The following is a 20,250-nucleotide window of genomic DNA, read 5'->3' as shown; positions in this document are numbered from 1 at the left end:
TCAGAGGTGTGTGTGTGTGTGTCTAAAATGTAACCCTGACCGTTTTACTTGCCTTTTGTTAAATAATCACTCGTTATTAAAATTTAGATATGTCGATAATACCTCAAAATTGTATGGAACGTATGCTTAATTTGTGCAAATTTCTATGTCACTGTCCATCTTTTTTATGTTGGTTTAGGGGGCGCGTAGATGGCTATGTACGGAACTTTTTTTTTAAAGCGAATTTCAAATATATGCATTTATAGTGTGTATATAAACAAATATATATATATTTTATAATGACATAATTATACATATACATGTGCATTTATATGTTTTAAATACAATTATAAGGTGTCAGTGTATTTCATTAGACTATAACTTTGCCAGCTATAAAAAAAATCTAGCATTTCCTCACGTTTTACCACTGATTTTTAGTGACAGTCGATATGCATGCATGGGCCACTGGCGATGACAGTCCCCCCTCTCCCCTGCCGTGCCATACCACACCCACTCCCCTCCTTTCTTCTCACAGCCACCACGCCCAATTAAGTTGCATTTTTCAAAAAGATTGTGAGCTAGACTTGAGCTGAAAGAGGGGGGTGTCGTGACCCTTTAATGTAGAACTACTCATAAGTCCTTCATTACTTCCTGCATAGTTACTTATTAATGACGGACCATTATTCTAAAGTGTTACCTTTTAATCAAATACAAAGTTGATTCTAGTTCAATGAATTGTTCAATTAAAATGTTCAACTTAACTTGTTCATTTTTATTTTGGTTGTAATTTAATTATCTTGAAATAATGATTGTACAAACGATCTTTTACTTTGTACACGTTTATCTAAGAAACTTGAAAAACTTTCACAAAGGAAGAACTGCGAGGTGCTGAAAAAATGGTTGCGCAGCATCAGAAACCATGTTTACTGGTGTGTGAATTCCTCTGTGTCTGGGCCAGAAAAGGTGACGAAGTAGAATTCACTGCAGAACCACATACAAAATGTGCATGTTCATGATAACCAACTCTTCCCCAAGTTTGAACACCCAGACAAAGTTTCCAGGGATCCAACAAAATGGTTCCAACCAGGTATGACTATATAGAGAGGGTAAATTAAATTACAGTAATTCATTTTTCACAGTTCATATTTTGATCTGTTTCGTTACAGGATCAATAGCACTCCACAAAGTGGAAAAGCTATTATACAACAAGAGAGTTCTCAAGGATATAGAAAAGCTCAGCCACCACTTTCAGACGTCATCACTAAAGGCATTCCACAGTCTGATTTTGCGTTTTGCCCCAAAGAATGTGATTTTCCCTTTCATAGGAATGTTGTGCAGGTAATAATCTTTGACATATTCAGTCATATTTTTAAACGATGTGTCTAACAATTGTAATGGATTGTGCAATGATTACAGGCTGTCTCTCGCAGCAATGCACTATAATGAAAATGCTAACTGCGAGCAGGCAACAACAACTGAAGGACAGGTGGTGTATAAATTCATTTTTCCTAAGTCCAAAAAGGGGGAATGCACAGCTAAGCCAGTGAAAACAGACCCAACATACAGTAAGTTGTCAAATATATTTTATCAATAATATAAAACAAATAAATGGCTATAATAAATAAAATATAAGCTAAAGAAAAATATTTGTAAATATTACACTAATGATAAATATACAACAAAGGTAGGTTGTTTATCAGTAATTCTATAAAACAATAGAGTGACTCTTTTTACAGACTATGTCGATGACCTTATGAGCCTTCTGCTACATAAAGTCTTTTTGGACCCCACACCATATGCGGAAGAGCTGCACACAGTCCCCATTCCACCTTCTCTGTCATCACAGTTTGAAAAAACCTCCAAATCGTGTGTCACGATTCAGTCGAGGGGTGGCCGGAACCCAACATACTGTCCAGCTGGATGAGGAAACTGCTGGCTGATCCGCTGAACAACACAGGACGGGATGAAAACCCTCACAGTACGTCCTAGGTAGCCCCAGCACCAGCTGACAAAGCTGCGATATGCCAGATAACGGAAACGCCTATGGCAGGAATAGACTACATCAATATTGTATATAAAACCATTGGTATTTTGGAAACATGTAAATGTGATGTATAAATATGTTTGTTTAAAATAGGTAGTTTGTCTTTGCTACAGATAGAAAAATATTTGAATAACATGTCTTTTATATATATTTTTTATCTATTGTATTTTATGTATATTTTACACAACATCATTTCATAATATTTTATAAATACTTGCTCTTCTTCATTTCTGCACCTCACTGGTCCATAGTCGGCTCGGTAAATATTATTGATATTTTGTAAAGTATATGGATTTAAGCAGATAATAATTAAATCCAAATAATTAGTAGTTCCTTTATAAAGATGTAGTAACACTTGATTCATTACTATCCAAAACCTTACAAAAATCTCAAAAGCTTACAATGACTTCAGTCAATATTAGGTTGTTATCATGTTTTTCACTTTAGAATACTGATCCAAATAATTAGTAGTTCCTTTAAAATGATGTAGTAACACTTGAGTCATTACTAGTGGGTTACCATTACCTTTTATTATAAATTATGCATTATTCATGTTAATTATGAACCTGTAGATAGTAGTTCTCTGGGAGGTATGAAACAAATAGTAGTTATTGATTAGCTAATAATGAACTACCACATTCATCTAAGTGCGATTACTTACTAATTCGTTAATCAGAGTTCTCTTACGAGAGGTTCTCTCATATTGCGTAAGCTGTGCTTACGCAGCGGGAAAAGCCTTCTTTTCTCGAGATACTGAAACCAAAAATTATCCTTAATTTCATATATTGTCAACGCAGTGCGGCTGCAGGCAGCTGAGCTAGAGCGGCATACTGCGCGCTCATTGGCTGCCGCGCGGCAACTGCTTAAGCCTACCAGTGAGCCTGGCGTGACGTCACGCCCAATGAGGGCGCGCGCGACCTCGCGCGTCACAGCCCGCCAGAATGGGCGGCGTCAGAGCGTATATAAGGAAGGCTCGTAGGCTATATTCTCTGATTTCTGTCTTTTCAGCGAAGCACTCGCATCGCTGATCTCTGAGAGGAAACCGTCGCCGTGGCCTTCTTGGATCAAGCTAACGAGCCAGCTTAGGACAGCCTGAGGAAGCCGGACGATCTCTTCGCCGCCTTCAGCCTGCCGTGCCAGCTCAGCTATCCGGCGATAGATATCCTTCATTAATAAGCTCTTTTTGTGTGTGTTTGCCTTTTCTCCGCAGCACTCTAAAAGAGCACGAGGCGTTGTTACAAATGCCTCGCACCACGTGCGGCTCATGCCGCTCGCCGCTCAGCGACAGAGACCGCCATCTCCTCTGCGCTCTCTGCCTGGGACGGGACCATGCAGCCGTCGCGTTGTCCTCGGGCGGCTGCGAATTCTGCGAAGAGCTGCAGATGTCGACCCTGCGGGCTCGACTCGCCCTCTTCACAGACACCGCTCCTGCCGTTGCTGGGCCGCGTAAAAAGAAACGCCGCTCACAACGCCCTCCGGAGCCTGAGACACGAGCCAAGGCCTCGCCGGAGCCTCTCCCGCGAGCCTCGCTCTCTCCCTCTCCGCCCCTGCTCCCCGACGCGCAGCCGACGGCTCTCGCCCTCGATGCCGTCGACACAGCGGATGAAGCGGATGACAACGATCGACTGGACACGTGCTCTTTGATGGCGTCGGACAGCGAGGTGTGGTCCGGCTCCGCCCGATCCGCCTCCTCCACCAGAGCTTCCAGCAGGGCTCCCGCCGGGGTGGAGGCCGAGCTTCTCCGCCTCCTCACTATGGCAGTCGAGCGCCTGGGCCTCGAGTGGTCACCGCCAGAGGTACCCCCGCCTAACAGGCTCGATGGATGCTTCCTGACCTCCGGTCGCCAGGCCCCAGCATCCAGACCAGCGCCGTTTCTGCCTGAGCTTCACGACGAGCTTGCTAAATCGTGGAACGCTCCAGTTTCGGCCAGACTCCGTTCTCCAGCCTCTTCGACTCTCTCCCGCGTGGACGGAGCCACGGAGAAGGGGTATGACCGGATTCCACCGGTCGAACAGGCGGTTGCAGCGCATCTTTGCCCCCCATCCAAGAGATGGCGCTCAAAGACTGCCCTCCCGTCTAAAGCCTGCAGGACTACTTCGGCGTTCGCCAGCCGCGCCTTCTCCGCCGCTGGGCAAGCCGCCTCAGCCCTGCACACAATGGCGGTCCTTCAAGTTCTCCAAGCGGACCTCCTCCGCCAGCTCGACGAGGGAGAACTGGATAGATCGGCCTTAACCGACCTGCGCAGTGCGACGGACCTTTCCCTTCGCACGACGAAGACAGCGGCCCAAGCTATCGGTCGATCCATGGCTTCGCTGACCGTCATTGAGCGCCACCTGTGGTTAACGCTAGCCGACATGGGGGAACAAGAGCGGTCCGTCTTCCTGAACGCCCCGCTCTCGTCTACTGGTCTCTTCGGCCCCGCAGTGAGTGGCCTCGTGGACCGTTTTTCTGAGGTACAGAAAGCGTCACAGGCCATGAACCTCTTCCTGCCCCGCCGCTCGAGCTCCGCTGCAGGCCGCTCTAACCAGCCTCCTGCACGCAGCTCCGCACAACGGCCATCTAGACCCCCAGCCCCCCAGCAGCGCCAGCGCGGCCGCCCTAGGTCCCGCTCCACCAGCCAGCACAGGCCGCCGCCCCCGCGTGGGCCTCGGCCTAAGGTAACGCTGAAGCCCGAGCCTGCAAAGTCCTCCTAGCATCCGCCGGGAGGAAAAGACGGTCGAGTCCCGCTGCGGCCGGACCACCGTCAAAGCTAAAATGTATCCCTCTGCCAGTCCCCTTATCGAAGGCTACGGCAGTAGTGCCCACAGCAGCCAACGAGCCAGTTTTTCAACTCTCTCGCCTGCACACAAACGCCGTTTTTACGGCGACCCAGATAAATCGAATAAAGAGTGTAATATCTGGTCAGTCGGCTCACGCCGTCAGTGTTATGAGTGTAGTAAGCTTGCCCACTTCCCAGTGCTCATCACTACACACAAGCACAAATCCCCCTGTGTACCCCACAGAGTGCACTCACATAAAGCGCGCTACGGCCGCTCGAGTGATAACTGTAGGTCACGTGCCCACACTTCAGCGCTCACACCTACACAGTGCTCGCTCTGTCTCACACGTTTGGGGACCAGAACATTCTGCCACTGGCCGTGTGTTAATAAAGAGCCCTGTGCCCGCTACACAGCGCGCACACTCTCATGTAAACACGTACGAGTCAGCCACCGGCTGTGTGATAATAAAGAGCTCTGTGCCCGCTTTACAGCACGCACACTCTCCGATAAACATGCGCGAGCCCGCCCCGCTTCCGCGCCGCGAGCCGTCACACACAACGCTCTCTCACAGCGCCGTTCAGCCGGCTGCCGCCATCAGCGAACCCCCGTTCCCCCTCACTGCCACTGCGCGACTCGCGCTTACACCGCCACAGATCCCCCGTCCCGCGCTGTGCGGCGGGCGAGACTCAGAGGCGATTCGACCCCTAGCTATGAGTGCGAATGCATGGAAAGCTATTCAGGGAGTGTCGAAGTGGGTACTGAACACAGTGATAAAGGGCTATTCGCTTCAATTCGCTCGCCGCCCTCCGCGCTATCGCGCTCGGGCCGAGACTATAGTGAGAGCGGATGCAGCGCATCTGCTTCACACAGAAATAGCGAATTTGCTGCACAAAGGGGCGATAGAACGGGTTCTCCCTCCGGGTTCCGAGGCAGGCGTATACAGCCGCTATTTCCTCGTACCCAAGAAGGGCGGAGCACTCAGACCTATATTGGATCTGAGATATTTGAACAAAACGCTTATGAAACGGCCGTTCAAAATGCTCACAACCAGTCAAATCCTCGCGCAGATTCGCCCGGGGGACTGGTTCATATCTCTCGACCTGAAAGACGCGTACTTTCAGATTCAGATTATACCCCGTCACAGGCCATTCTTGAGATTCGCCTTCGACGGCCAGGTATATCAGTACACCGTCCTGCCGTTCGGCCTATCCCTGGCACCCCGTACATTTACGAAGTGCATGGATGCGGCTCTCGCACCCCTGAGATCGAGGGGAATGCGAATCCTGAACTATCTGGACGATTGGCTCATTATAGCGCACTCAGCGGAGGAACTAGTTTCCCACAGAGAAGCGCTTCTCGGTCACCTGCAAAGCTTGGGTCTTTCCGTGAACTGGGACAAGAGCTCTTTAGCCCCCAGCCAGTCTATCACTTTTCTGGGTATAGATCTGGACTCGGCGGCGATGACGGCCAGACTGTCCGCACAGCGCGCGCGCTGTGTTCGACACCTCGCCGCCTCCTTTCAGGAGGGAAAAGTTTTTCCATTGAAAACTTTTCAGAGGATGCTGGGCCACATGGCATCAGCAGCAGCTGTCCTGCGGTTGGGTTTACTCCGAATGCGTCCGCTTCAACGCTGGCTAAAAACGGAAATGCCCCGCAAAGCATGGATTTCAGGCCGTGCTCCAATCAGAGTGACTCAGCGCTGTGTTACAGCCCTGCAGCCCTGGCTGGCGGCCGAATGGTATCAGCGGGGAGTGTCGATGGGAACCATCGCACACCGCAAAGTGATCTCGACAGACGCGTCCAACATGGGTTGGGGAGCGACTCACGAAGGCAGTCCGATTTGCGGCCCGTGGTCGAATACGGAGAAAGACCTTCACATAAACTGTCTAGAGATGCTGGCGGTCGAGAAAGCGCTGAAGCACTTTCTACCGCTTCTACGGGGACACCATGTGCTAGTTCGCTCGGACAACATGTCAGTGGTGTCGTACGTGAACCGCCAGGGCGGAATCAAATCCAGAACCCTGTGCGCGCTCGCAGAGCGCCTCCTATCCTGGGCTCAAGGCCCGTTGCGCTCCCTACGGGCAGCTCATGTACCCGGTCGTTTGAACGACGGCCCGGACAGACTGTCCAGGGACAACGTTCCCCCAGGGGAATGGTCTTTACACCGCCAGACGATACAGACGCTTTGGCGTCGTTTCGGCGAAGCGGAGATCGACCTTTTCGCCACGAGCGAGAACGCTCAGTGCCAGAGGTTTTTCTCGAAACAGGAGGACGCACTGGCCCAGACCTGGCCCAGCGCTCCGCTGTACGCGTTCCCACCGATCTCGATGCTACCTCAAGTGCTAGCGAGGATCAGGGAGGCGAACTGCGCAGTGCTCCTCATAGCCCCGCGCTGGGTAAACCAACCATGGTTCCCCGAGCTAATGAGACTGGCAGACACAGCCCCATGGCCGATTCCGGTGAGGAGAGATCTCCTCTCTCAAGCCCGAGGCTCGATTCTGCATCCCCATCCAGAGCACTGGTCTCTGCATGCGTGGATAATCAACGATTACTCGTTGGCCTGCCAGAAGGGGTAATTAACACGATCACGCAGTCCAGAGCCCCCTCGACGAGGCGGCTCTATGCGTCTAAGTGGTCAGTGTTTAACAAGTGGTGTGTGAATATGGGTTCTAATGCTCGGACCTGTGGAGTTCCACAGGTATTGAAATTTCTCCAAGAGATGTTGGACGCGGGCAGGTCCCCCTCCACGCTCAAGGTTTATGTCGCGGCCATAGCAGCGTTCGCTGAGTCGGCGCGCGGCCGTGCACTGGGCAGAAATGAACTCATTACCCGCTTTCTACGCGGGGCCAGGAGAATGAACCCTCCGCGGCCCCCGTCGGTTCCTATTTGGGACCTGTCTCTGGTCCTGGAGTCCTTAAAAGCGCATCCCTTTGAGCCTTTGGACTCTGTGGAGTTGAAATACTTAACGCTTAAGACCGTTTTTCTGCTAGCTCTGGCTTCAGTTAAACGTGTGGGAGATTTACATGCGCTGTCCGTCAGCGCGTCGTGCCTCGAGTTTGGACCTAACGACTCGTTAGCCATTCTCAAACCGAAGCACGGCTATGTCCCCAAAGTGTTAGGCACTCCCTTCAGGACTCAGGTCGTTACCCTATCGGCCCTGCCGTCCTCCAGCAGTGAGGAAGGGGTTAACCGCCTTTGCCCGGTCAGGGCGTTAAGGTGTTATGTGACGCGCTCTGCAGCCTTCAGGTTCTCAGAGCAGCTTTTCGTTTCGTTTGGCGGGCGCATCAAGGGTCGCGCCGCTTCGAAACAGACACTATCCAGATGGATAGTAGACGCGATTGCAGCAGCTTATGCGTCCAAAGACCTGCAATGTCCGTTAGGCATACGGGCTCATTCCACCAGAGGCATGGCCTCATCGTGGGCATGGTCCAGTGGGGTTTCCATTGACGACATTTGTAGGGCGGCGGGCTGGGCGTCCCCCTCCACATTTGTTAGGTTTTATAACCTGGAAGTTCCCGCTATGCAGGCTAAACTTCTGTCAGTCTAGTCGTGTTTCATGTCCTGCCCAAGGGTCAGGCTGTATTACCGATTAGCTTGTCTGTTGAGCTGCACGCTCAGGGTATCAGTTACATGAACCGGCAGTGCCGTTCTGTGTTTTTTCCCTATGTGTGCTTATGAACATGCGCTGGCCCGCACCGCTGGCCACCTGTTTTAATCACCTCTATGTTTTTTCTATGAGTCATATGTGATTGTTAGGCTCGCACGGCGTGGACAAAGGGTTCCCGCTGCGTAAGCACAGCTTACGCAATACGAGAGAACCTCTCGTAAGAGAACGATACTTGGTTACTCACGTAACCTCGGTTCTCTCTAGAGAGGGAACGAGTATTGCGTTCCCTGACCGTGCTGAGCCTATCGCTCGTGTCGCTTCAGTCGACAGAAAACAGAGAATATAGCCTACGAGCCTTCCTTATATACGCTCTGACGCCGCCCATTCTGGCGGGCTGTGACGCGCGAGGTCGCGCGCGCCCTCATTGGGCGTGACGTCACGCCAGGCTCACTGGTAGGCTTAAGCAGTTGCCGCGCGGCAGCCAATGAGCGCGCAGTATGCCGCTCTAGCTCAGCTGCCTGCAGCCGCACTGCGTTGACAATATATGAAATTAAGGATAATTTTTGGTTTCAGTATCTCGAGAAAAGAAGGCTTTTCCCGCTGCGTAAGCACAGCTTACGCAATACTCGTTCCCTCTCTAGAGAGAACCGAGGTTACGTGAGTAACCAAGTATCGTTTCTTGTTAGTTAATAGTAGTTACTAGAGTGTTACTAATGCATTACTCATTTGTTCCTGTGTAGTTATTCATTAATGAAGGAACAGTATTCTAAAGTGTTACCGTTTTTTCCCTCACTGTGCCTGTGCGAAAACAGTTTCATCTGCAGAAAAAAAAAAAAAGAAAAAAAGGGAGATCTATAAGTTCTGTAGTTCAAAGCTACAAATTACTGTTGCTTACCTCCAGTTCGTGTTGGAAAATGGATTAACCATTACCCACTTATTCCAAGCCACCTGCGATGTACACTTTGCCTCTTTTATTATTAAAAAATGTTTTTGAAATAAAGGTGTTTTTAATTTTCATTGATGAATTATTGCAGTGTTCGGACATATTATAGACTGTTAATAATGAATTATATGTATATAATTCATTGTAATCGACCTAAATGTTTTAGACAATTTTTAATGAGGAGAAGTAAAGCTTCTATGTAGGCTAATATTTTATTATCCTCACAGTGCGTTGGTTATGCGGTGATGCGCTATGAAATTGTTGCGTGGCTATTTAATTATAATAGCCTATCAGTTTAATAATAAAAGTAGCCTTCCCTAATAATAATAATAATAATACAATAATACTAGCCTACTAATAATTTAATATATAAATTGGAAATGCTAAATCTTCTTGATATTGATAGCTGATGCTTGTTTTGACAATATCTCTGGATAGGCTACATGATATCGTCCATAGGCGCAACCCGGCACGAGGATTTATCGCGCTGATTCGCGCATATTTCACACGTATAGTGTGAGTGTCATAGATCGCACCTCTGTGGCTCTCTCCAATCACCAAAGATCAAGTTCACCTGAGTATTGAACTTCAATTCCCATCAGCCCCGTACCTAGGTCTAATCACCTGCACAGGTGCATCCACTTCTCCTCTCTATTTATACTGACTCTGAACTCTTGGTCATTGCGAAGTCTTGTTTTGCCACGGCTGACATTTCTGAGCGTTTTCTCTGCATGGTACTGACTCCTGTTTCCTGACCTCTGCCTGTTTATTTACTCACGTGTTTTGTCTGCTGCCCGCCCTGACCTCTGCCTGGTATCGTTTATGATTCTCTGCTGCCTGCCCCGACTTCTGCCTAACACTGTTTGTGATTCTGGATTGCCTCTGACATTCTTAACGCTGTTCCCTGATTTCTGCCTGTTTGACTATTCTACTAATAAACACTGCAAATGGATCCGAACGTCTCTGACCCATCATTACAGAAGACTTCGCCCACACAGGATCCAGCAGCCATGTATCGTCTTACCTCCGAAGTATCTTCACAGGCTTCCATGCTCGCAGCCCACCAACAACAGCTCGTCAAGCTGACATCGCTGACCGAGGAACTAGTGAGATCTATGCAAGCCCTCACGACACAAGCCGCCGCCGCAGCTCCTCCCGCAGCATCTCCAGAGCAGCCAACTCAGACTGTGAGTACAAGTTCAAGTAATCCACGACTGTCTCTTCCTGATAAATATGACAGCTCGCCTGAACGGTGTAAGGGATTCCTTCTGCAATGCTCACTGTTTATTAACCAACAATCTAACCTCTATCCCACCGAGGACAGCCGAGTGTCTCTTATTTGCTCACTTTTAACTGGAAAGGCTCTGGATTGGGCGACGGCGCTTTGGTCGGGGGGAAACCTGTCATTTCCCTCCTATGATGATTTCCTCCGCCAATTCAGAGAGGTCTTCGAGCATCCAGCCGGGGGTAAGGAGCCTGGCGAACTTTTACTTTCTCTACGTCAAGGGGGAAGTTCAGCGGCAGATTACACACTTTCCTTCCGCACCCTCGCTGCACAAACTGGGTGGGCGGAAGCTCCGTTGAAATTACTCTACCGAAAGGGGCTCAATTCTGATCTGCAGGGGGAACTGGCGTGTCGAGATGAGGATAAGTCTCTCAGCCAACTCATGGATTTAACCATACGTCTTGATAACCTGATGCGAGCACGGCGAGTGCCTCAGATGCACCGAGTCGTCGAATCTCCTTCCGCAAGTCTAGAAGCTGAGCCTATGCAGATCGGTTACACTCGGCTTACTCCCGCAGAGAGAGAGAGAAGATTGCGCAATCGCTTGTGCCTTTACTGCGGGCAATCCGGCCACATGAGGGCGACCTGTCCCAACAGACCCACATCACGAGACTCTGCTGCGGTGAGTTCTAATCTATGTTCCTCTAAACCCTTTGAATTAGCCGTCAGTATGCGCATTGGCAAGAAAATAGTTCATACCACTGCTTTGATAGATTCAGGGGCTGCAGGAAACTTTATTGATCTATCATTCATTAAAGAGCATGATCTTTCTCTTCTTCCATGTACATCCCGGGTGGCAGTTGCAGCGCTAGACGGACGCCCTTTGGGTACCGGAGAGATCCAACACATCACTCAAGAAGTAACCTTAAGCACTAGCATTCTGCACACTGAGACTATTCAATTTTTCACCATCGAATCTCCACGACACTCCATCATCCTGGGTCTTCCCTGGCTAGAGAAGCATAACCCCATCATTTCTTGGACTGATAAACAGATTATCCAGTGGTCCAACACCTGTCTAACGGAATGCCTGCATCCTTTCATCAAGACTACCACGATTTCCACTCACACTGAGAATCCAGACCTTCAACAGATTCCTGTCGAATACCATGATCTTGCACTCGCCTTTAGTGAGAGTAAAGCTACTCAACTTCCTCCTCACAGAGCCTGTGACTGTGCTATAGATCTTATTCCTGGAACTGTGCCCCCACGAGGAAGAATTTTCCCCCTCTCGCAACCCGAGTCTGACGCTATGAAGGCGTACATCAAGGAACAACTTTCTAGGGGATTCATTCGACCATCCACTTCCCCTGCGTCAGCTGGGTTTTTCTTCGTGAAGAAGAAGGATGGAGGTTTACGCCCTTGCATCGATTATCGTGGTCTCAACGAGATTACTGTGAAGTTTCGTTATCCTCTACCCTTGGTTCCTGCTTCCCTTGAACAGCTCCGCACCGCAAAGTACTTCACTAAATTGGATCTACGCAATGCATATAATCTGATTCGGATCCGGGAGGGAGACGAGTGGAAGACCGCTTTCTCAACCACTACCGGGCACTATGAGTATCACGTGATGCCGTTCGGGCTAGCCAACAGTCCCTCCGTATTCCAGGCACTGGTCAATGAGGTCTTCCGAGATATGCTTAACCAGAAACTAATTGTTTACATTGACGACATTCTAATTTACTCTGAGACTTTCGAAACACATGTGCAAGATGTGAGAGCAGTACTTCAGCGCCTCATCGACAACCAACTATACGCCAAGGTCCAGAAGTGTGAGTTCCATCAGACGCAGATCGCCTTCTTGGGTTACGTCATCGGTACCGAGGGAGTAACCATGGACAACGGCAAGGTACAAGCAGTGGTTAACTGGCCACAACCCACTAATGTAAAGGAATTGCAGCGCTTCCTGGGTTTTGCCAACTTCTACCGACGGTTCATTAGAAACTTCAGCATCACTGCCGCACCGCTCACATCTCTTCTCCAGGGTGGAGGACACCGGTTAAAATGGACAGCCGAGAGTGACGCAGCATTTAAACAGCTCAAGGAGAAATTCACCACCGCTCCCATTTTGCACCATCCAGATCCTGAAAGAGAGTTCATTGTGGAGGTGGACGCTTCCAATACTGGGATTGGGGCAATATTATCACAGCGGCATGGAAGTCCAGTTAAATTGTTCCCCTGTGCTTACCATTCCCGCAAACTCACTCCAGCTGAACGAAATTACGATGTGGGAGATAGGGAACTTCTGGCTATGAAGGCCGCCTTTGAAGAATGGCGGCATTGGTTGGAGGGAGCTCGCTTGCCTTTTACGGTTCTGACTGACCATCGGAACTTAGAGTACATTCGGGCCGCCAAACGATTGAACCCCAGACAGGCCAGGTGGTCTCTCTTCTTCTCCAGATTTGATTTCAAAGTTACGTACCGCCCGGGTTCCAAGAATGGCAAGGCCGACGCCCTTTCCCGACAGTTCGACAGTTCCTCGGTTTCATCTACATCAGAGCCCATACTTCCCAAGACACTCATTCTCGCCCCGGTACAGTGGGACATTGTCACAGTGAGGATCTGTGACTAGAGACTCTTATTTTGGAGAAGACTCTTAGTATGACACTGGACTGAGAAAATGCATACATACAGACACTTTCACACTAACATCTTAACACACTATCTGTCAAGACCGGTAACCATGTTATATGTTTATTGATTTCAATTAACCTCTTACATAATAATAAATTGTCATACTTACGTACTTACTTTACCAAACAGACGAAACCCGGTCACAGGAACTGCCACCATTTTGAATGTCTCTTTCCCGCCAATAGGCACAGTTAATTGTTGTCATGTGTGAGGGGGAGATTGGAGTTCTGTTTGATTCTTTGATACGCGTTGTTCAACATTAATAATTAATTGAGTTGTTTTGTTTTCAATGTTTATATATTTTTATATTATTCAAACTGTTTATCTCTTTGTTACTGTTAAATCTATTTTGATTTGTCTTCTTTAAATGTCTTTTATTATCTTTAATTACCAAATGGTTTGGTCCAAGTAGGAGGGGCTTAGCCTTTTTAAGAAGGCGCCTCAGTGTGGTTAAGAAGCTCGTAGAGTGAGTGTTTGGGGAGTTATTGCTCTGTTTTTGGGCCGATTTACTGGTATAGCCAAATTTTGTGTGCAGATAACTTTAAACAGTTTATTTTATTTATTTTTGTTTGATTAGTTTTTTTTTTCCTTCTTTGGATTTTCACTGTAAATACCAGTTGCACCTATTGGATTAAACACTGAACTTTTGACCTCATCATCACGTCACTTCATTTTTTCGCCTCCATCTGCCGGTACATTCAGAGCAGTGGTGCTGCTGCTGTTGGGGCCTCATTGTGGCACCCCTGTCTCTGTTACAGACATAATGACAGAGATTGCAGTGGCTCAGAGTCAGGAGCAAACACCGCCTGATTGCCCTCCGGATCGCACCTATGTGCCACAATGCCTCCGTACCCGGGTATTACAGTGGGTGCATGATACTCCCAGTGCTGGACATCCCGGGATTACAGCCACCACTCATCTTGTGACTAATCGCTTCTGGTGGCCTAGGCCGATGTGATTTCCTTTGTACATCAATGCACCATCTGCAACATAGTCAAAGCATCACATCAGAAACCAGCCGGATTACTTCAGCCCCTTCCAGTACCGCAACGTCCATGGTCTCATATTGCTGTTGACTTCGTCACTGATCTGCCTCGCTCCCAGAACTACACGACGATACTTACGGTGGTGGATCGATTCTCTAAGGCCTGTAGATTCATTCCCTTAACCAAACTACCTACAGCTTTTCAAACAGCGGAGGCTCTGATACAGCAGGTCTTTCGACTGTACGGGCTACCTGAGGATATTGTATCAGATAGAGGACCGCAATTTACCTCCCGGGTCTGGCAGGAGTTATGTGGACAGCTCAATATCAATGTCAGTTTGACCTCCGGATATCATCCACAAGCCAACGGTCAGGTAGAGAGGCTAAACCAAGAACTTACACGTTTCCTGCGCACCTACTGTCATCAGAACCAGCAGGACTGGAGTCGTTTCCTCATGTGGGCCGAGTATGCACAAAATTCCCTTCTCAAACCCTCGACGGGCCTCACACCCTTTCAATGCGTACTTGGGTACCAACCACCTCTATTTCCCTGGTCTGGCGAACCTACCGATGTCCCTGCTGTTAATGACTGGTTACAGAGGAGTGAGGAGACCTGGAACAACGCTCATGTACACCTTCAACGAGCAGTCCGTAGAGTCAGAGAACAGGCCGATCGTCTTCGGAGAAGGGGGCCAGAATACGTTCCTGGACAGTGGGTGTGGCTGTCATCAAGAGATCTTCGTCTTCGACTCCCCAGCAAGAAGCTAAATCCTAGGTACGTGGGTCCTTTTAAGATTCTTAGACAAATAACTCCAGTGTCATACCGCCTAGCCTTACCATCCACTTATCGCATTTCTCCCACTTTTCATGTGTCATTGCTCAAACCGGCTGGGGTTCCGAGAGGAGAGAGGGACCAGGATGAGGTTGCTAATGAGAGTTCCCCTCCCATCATCATCGACGGTGAGGAGGCCTACCGGGTAAAGGAGATACTCGACTCAAGGCACCGAGGCAGGGAGTTACAGTACTTAATCGACTGGGAGGGGTATGGTCCAGAAGAGAGATCCTGGGTGAGATCACAAGATATACTGGACCCCGCACTCACCACTGAGTTTCATCAGAACCACCCAGAGAGACCTGCCCCTAGACCCCGTGGAAGACCTCGGCGTCGTGTTGATCCTCGCTTCAGGAGCCGCTCGCAGGGAGGGGGCTCTGTCATAGATCGCACCTCTGTGGCTCTCTCCAATCACCAAAGATCAAGTTCACCTGAGTATTGAACTTCAATTCCCATCAGCCCCGTACCTAGGTCTAATCACCTGCACAGGTGCATCCACTTCTCCTCTCTATTTATACTGACTCTGAACTCTTGGTCATTGCGAAGTCTTGTTTTGCCACGGCTGACATTTCTGAGCGTTTTCTCTGCATGGTACTGACTCCTGTTTCCTGACCTCTGCCTGTTTATTTACTCACGTGTTTTATCTGCTGCCCGCCCTGACCTCTGCCTGGTATCGTTTATGATTCTCTGCTGCCTGCCCCGACTTCTGCCTAACACTGTTTGTGATTCTGGATTGCCTCTGACATTCTTAACGCTGTTCCCTGATTTCTGCCTGTTTGACTATTCTACTAATAAACACTGCAAATGGATCCGAACGTCTCTGACCCATCATTACAGTGAGCAGTCAAGTCGCAGCTCGACGTTCGGACCGTACAGTGTGAGCACATAAATCCTGAGCTTTGGCTTTACATCGCATGCGATCTACTCGTTCAGTGTGAGTAGGTTCCTTGCTGAAATCGCACAGACATCGCACAGTGTTTGCCCGCCTTTAGGTGCTATCAGGCCCTATCATTCTGAGCAACCTTGCACAAAGAATGAGGAGATTTAAAAAAGAATGGCCTTTTGATTGTTTGGATTTATTAAAAGCACAACATAATCCAAAGATACACAACAAATGACAAAAAAGCACATTATTTAACACACTGATCTAAAGACACAGACTTGAATAGTCACACACCTTTGTGCCATTCCTGAAACGTACATACCTGTCATTTTCAAGGTGTTTGATTTTTTACTTTATCATGTTCATGTACAGAGACTCATGTGAATGTTGAAGTCAGCAGGACTCATCAGTGGGGCATCTGGTCCCTGTAAAAACAATAACAACAACAACAACAAAAAACAGCTGTGAACATGCTGATATCAAGAGAAACTATAGGGCTGCAAGATTTTGGGAATACATTTTTGATTTTTCTGGTTAAAATTGCTTTTTAAAAATCACAAAACACACACACACACACACACACACACACACACACACATACAATGATACAAAAATGAACACCAGGTTTGTTGTGCCTTGTAGGCATAGGCTGCAGTGCTGCATAAAATAATAATAACGGCAACACTTTACAATACGGGTACCATTAATTAATGATTAGTAACTAATAAAGATTCTAAATGATTAATAGATTAAGTAATATATGAATTGTTATTAATTAAATGTGTCAATGTATTAATTCCTTAATAACATATTTTATTAACTAATAGTGTAAATTAATGCGTTAATCACCACAATGGGTTGAAGTCTGTAACAGCCAGAGTGTAGTGGAGTATTACCAGTTGACGCCACACGGTGGTGCCTCCTTTTTGTTTTGTCACTGGGTATCACCTTTAACCCTCGCTCGACTTCCTTGACTCGAGTAATGTGGACGCTGGTGAAGGCTATAGGTCACGAACATTTCTGTCCGGTTATTATTTTTGCTGAAGGTAATAGTTTATATGCCGTGAGACCTGGCTTGTATGGTCTGTATCTGAGAAATAAATATGCAGTGTGGAAATCCCTCCACTTCGTCTCTTGCCTTGCTACTTTATTTCATGCCGGACCTATGCTAATAGCCTCGTGGCTTAGCTTCCCTCCAACTCCACGTTACAACTGGCGCCCGAACATTATTACCTGGACCTCGCGTGGGCACGCGAAGAAGGACTAGACCGGACCGGACTGCTTTGTACTTTTCTCCACCGTGGGTGTCCGTGTGAGTGTGTATTTCGCCGTCCTCTTCGACGCACGTGTCCCCTTCTGCTAGAGCTAAAGCTACCGTGATTACAGCCGTGAGAACTGATAACTGTGTGAACTTCACGTTGCCTCCCTGCCTGCCGAGTGCATTGGATATGTGTCTGCTGACGGCCTGCTAAACACTCGCGAACATAATTTTCTCTCGGGGAGTTGGACTCTGTGAGTTGGACTCTGTGAGTATTTCGGAGAACCGTGTGACTATCAAAAAAAATAAAAAATAAATAAAAAAATTGAGTTAAATGTATTTGAAGTTTTGAGTTACCTGTATTGTGCCACTGTAGTATCACATTTTCAGTGATTTTCTCATATTGCCATACTTTTTGGTATTTAATGCGTTTGGTGCACGTGTTGTTCATATGCAGTGCTAAGTGTATTCTAGTAGAGCTTTTGTTATTAAGTTTAAGGTTGGGCAGTTATATTACTCTTGCTCCTTGACAGCGTTAAAGCTGATTTCATTGTGGGTATTTGACTTAAAAGTGCAGATAATGGCAACTCGCCCAAAAACACAAGCTGGTGATTCTGACTTTGACCCAGACATGGACCTTATAAGTTTGACTGGGTACACTGTCCCCCACCGCACTACTGCGGACCTAGAAAACCAAGTTCAGGATCTGCAGTCGGAGGTTGAAAAGCTACGTGAGTGTCCTGAACGACTCGCTGGAACTACAGCGAGGCTTACTCAAACGGTGGGATGAAATCCACTCTGTCAGTCCTGGCACTCAGCAACTGAAACCAACCCCCATGGCCACTTCAACCCCATTCACACCTGCTGTTACCAAATCGGGCCCCACATCAGATTCTGGTGCTCAAGGTAATCACTCAGGCTATTTTCTGCAGCCCCCTTCACTCGAGCTGAGCAACACATCTAGAGTGATCGCTGCTGCATTACATCATGCAAAGCTCGAGCCCCTTGTGTTTGCTGGTGATGGTAAAGTGCCCCCTGAAGACTGGTTGCAGGCTGTCAACACCTACAGAGCTTCACTAAACTTGACAGACATGCAGATACTATACGAGCTGCCACGTTTCCTTGCAAAAGAGCCAGGTAAATGGTTTAAAGCTCTCAGTTCACATGTCACCACATGGGCCAAATTCTGCCAGCTGTTTAAAACTGTTTTTCTGCCATCTGACCGCCAAGAACGTGTCCAGAGAGGCATTCTCGACCGTGTCCAAGCACCACATGAGCCCCTCCCAACATTCGTAGCTCACATGCTGGGGGAGTTTAATAAATTAAGGAGCCCACCACCTGAACAAGAGCAGATTGAACTGATAAGTAAACATTCTTTGGAAAAATATAGAGTTGCACTGTATGGAGCCCCTATCCCCTCAGTGATGGACTTGTTACTGCGTGCACATGAACTCCATGAGGTCCTGGGGCCAAGTGGACACCAGTCTCCTCCCCCACATGTGAGGAGAAACCAGAATACTGAGCCCCATTGCTATAAATGCTCTCGCCCTGGGTTCACGTCTCGCACCTGCCCAACCTGCAACACTGTATCTCAGGTGCCATCACTTCCTAAGTCACAGCCTGTACCAAATTCCTCAACCCCAGCACCTGTGTCTACAGATGTCGGTGTGCAACGAGTCGAGACAGACAGCTTGTCTTTTGACACACCACCTTCATACAGGCAGTCGGGAGACTTCAGAGGAGGGAGGACATTTCGCAGAGGCAATCCTCCCTCCAGACGCTGACTGAGCCTCATCCACTTGCCTCAATCCCACAAGAACAGCACGTCCTATGTCACGTTGAGGACACTGACTCCAAGGCTCCCTGGAATACACCACTGAGAACTAAAGTGAACTTTAATGCTGTGCCTGTGGAAGCAACCTTAGACACAGGCGCTTCACTATCTGCGGTGCGCGCAGATCTCATCTGTGTTAATGACTCTTATCCAAGGAAAACGCATCAATGGATAGGTCCAACAGTGTGCCTTGCCAATAATGATTCATGTACACCTGACGGTGTGACTTGGCTCTCTATTGGCTTCATGGGGAAATGCTTCTACCAACGTTTTGCCATAATCCCTAACCTGTCATCCCCTTTCATCCTAGGCATGGATTTCATGATTCGAGCCTCCCTGACCATCCACGTCCCATCCAGAACCGTCTTAATGGATGACATCCCTTGCCCTGTGGTGGACGAGGATGAGGACTGTATCGATGAATCATTCACTGCAGCGGGAGCCATCATGTCACTGGACGCCTTGCAAACCAGTCTCGGGTCCAAAGTCGCTGAGGCAAGCCTTGAGGATGGACAGAAAGCAGCGATGCTCAATCTCCTCACCCAGTTCGGCGACATGTTTGATGGTCATCTGGGGCGCACTTCAATGGCTGAACACCAAATTGACACTGGGGACGCGAAGCCCATAAACCTCCCTCCTTATCGCACCTCTCCAACAAAGAAAAGAATCATTGAAGAACAGGTTGAGCAGATGTTACAAGACGGCATTATTGAGCCTTCCACTGGCCCGTGGGCTGCACCTGTCGTTATTGTTAACAGGCCTGGCTCTGACCCAAGATTCTGTGTGGACTATAGAGGCGTCAACCAAGTCACACAAAAAGACTCATACCCCTTACCACGTATTGATGACTCGCTTGACTTTCTTGCGAGGGGGCAGTTCATCACAACACTGGACTTAGCACGAGGATACTGGCAGGTGGCAGTTGCAGAAGAGTCACGATCAAAGACAGCCTTTATTTCACACTGTGGTCTCTTTCAATTTCGTGTACTCCCTTTTGGTCTCTGCAACGCCCCAGCTACGTTTCAGAGGCTAATGAACACTGTACTGGCTGGTCTCATTTACAAAACATGTGCTGTGTATCTAGATGATATCGTCGTTGCTTCCCCCACCTTCGAGCAGCACCTGAAGGACCTGAAAGAGGTACTTGAAAGACTCAAAACCGCCGGTCTCTCATTGAAGCTAAAGAAATGTCAGTTCTGTCTGAGTG

The 20,250-nt window shown here is 48.3% G+C and overlaps 1 protein-coding gene across 3 annotated transcripts in view; it reads right to left on the bottom strand.

Annotated features, from left to right (window-relative positions):
* Nucleotides 1–1,545: 1,545 nt before the first annotated feature.
* The window catches only part of slc1a8a (solute carrier family 1 member 8a), a 54,291-nt gene continuing 35,586 nt past the window's right edge, over nt 1,546–20,250 (bottom strand). Inside the window, exons 11-12 of one of the 3 annotated variants that reach the window (XM_084101461.1) lie at nt 16,274–16,376; nt 1,546–2,020 (exon numbers count right to left, since the gene is read on the bottom strand). In XM_084101461.1, coding sequence (XP_083957587.1) covers nt 16,314–16,376 — 63 coding nt within the window. In that variant the 3' untranslated portion in view covers nt 1,546–2,020; nt 16,274–16,313. Of the gene's footprint in view, nt 2,021–16,124; nt 16,377–20,250 lie in introns of those variants that run through there. The other 2 variants (XM_084101463.1, XM_084101460.1) reach the window with 2 other exon arrangements.

This window comes from Abramis brama (genome assembly GCF_963993115.1).
Source record: "Abramis brama genome assembly, chromosome: 23".
NCBI lineage: Eukaryota > Metazoa > Chordata > Actinopteri > Cypriniformes > Leuciscidae > Abramis > Abramis brama.
This window is presented reverse-complemented; position numbering and strand designations above follow the sequence as displayed.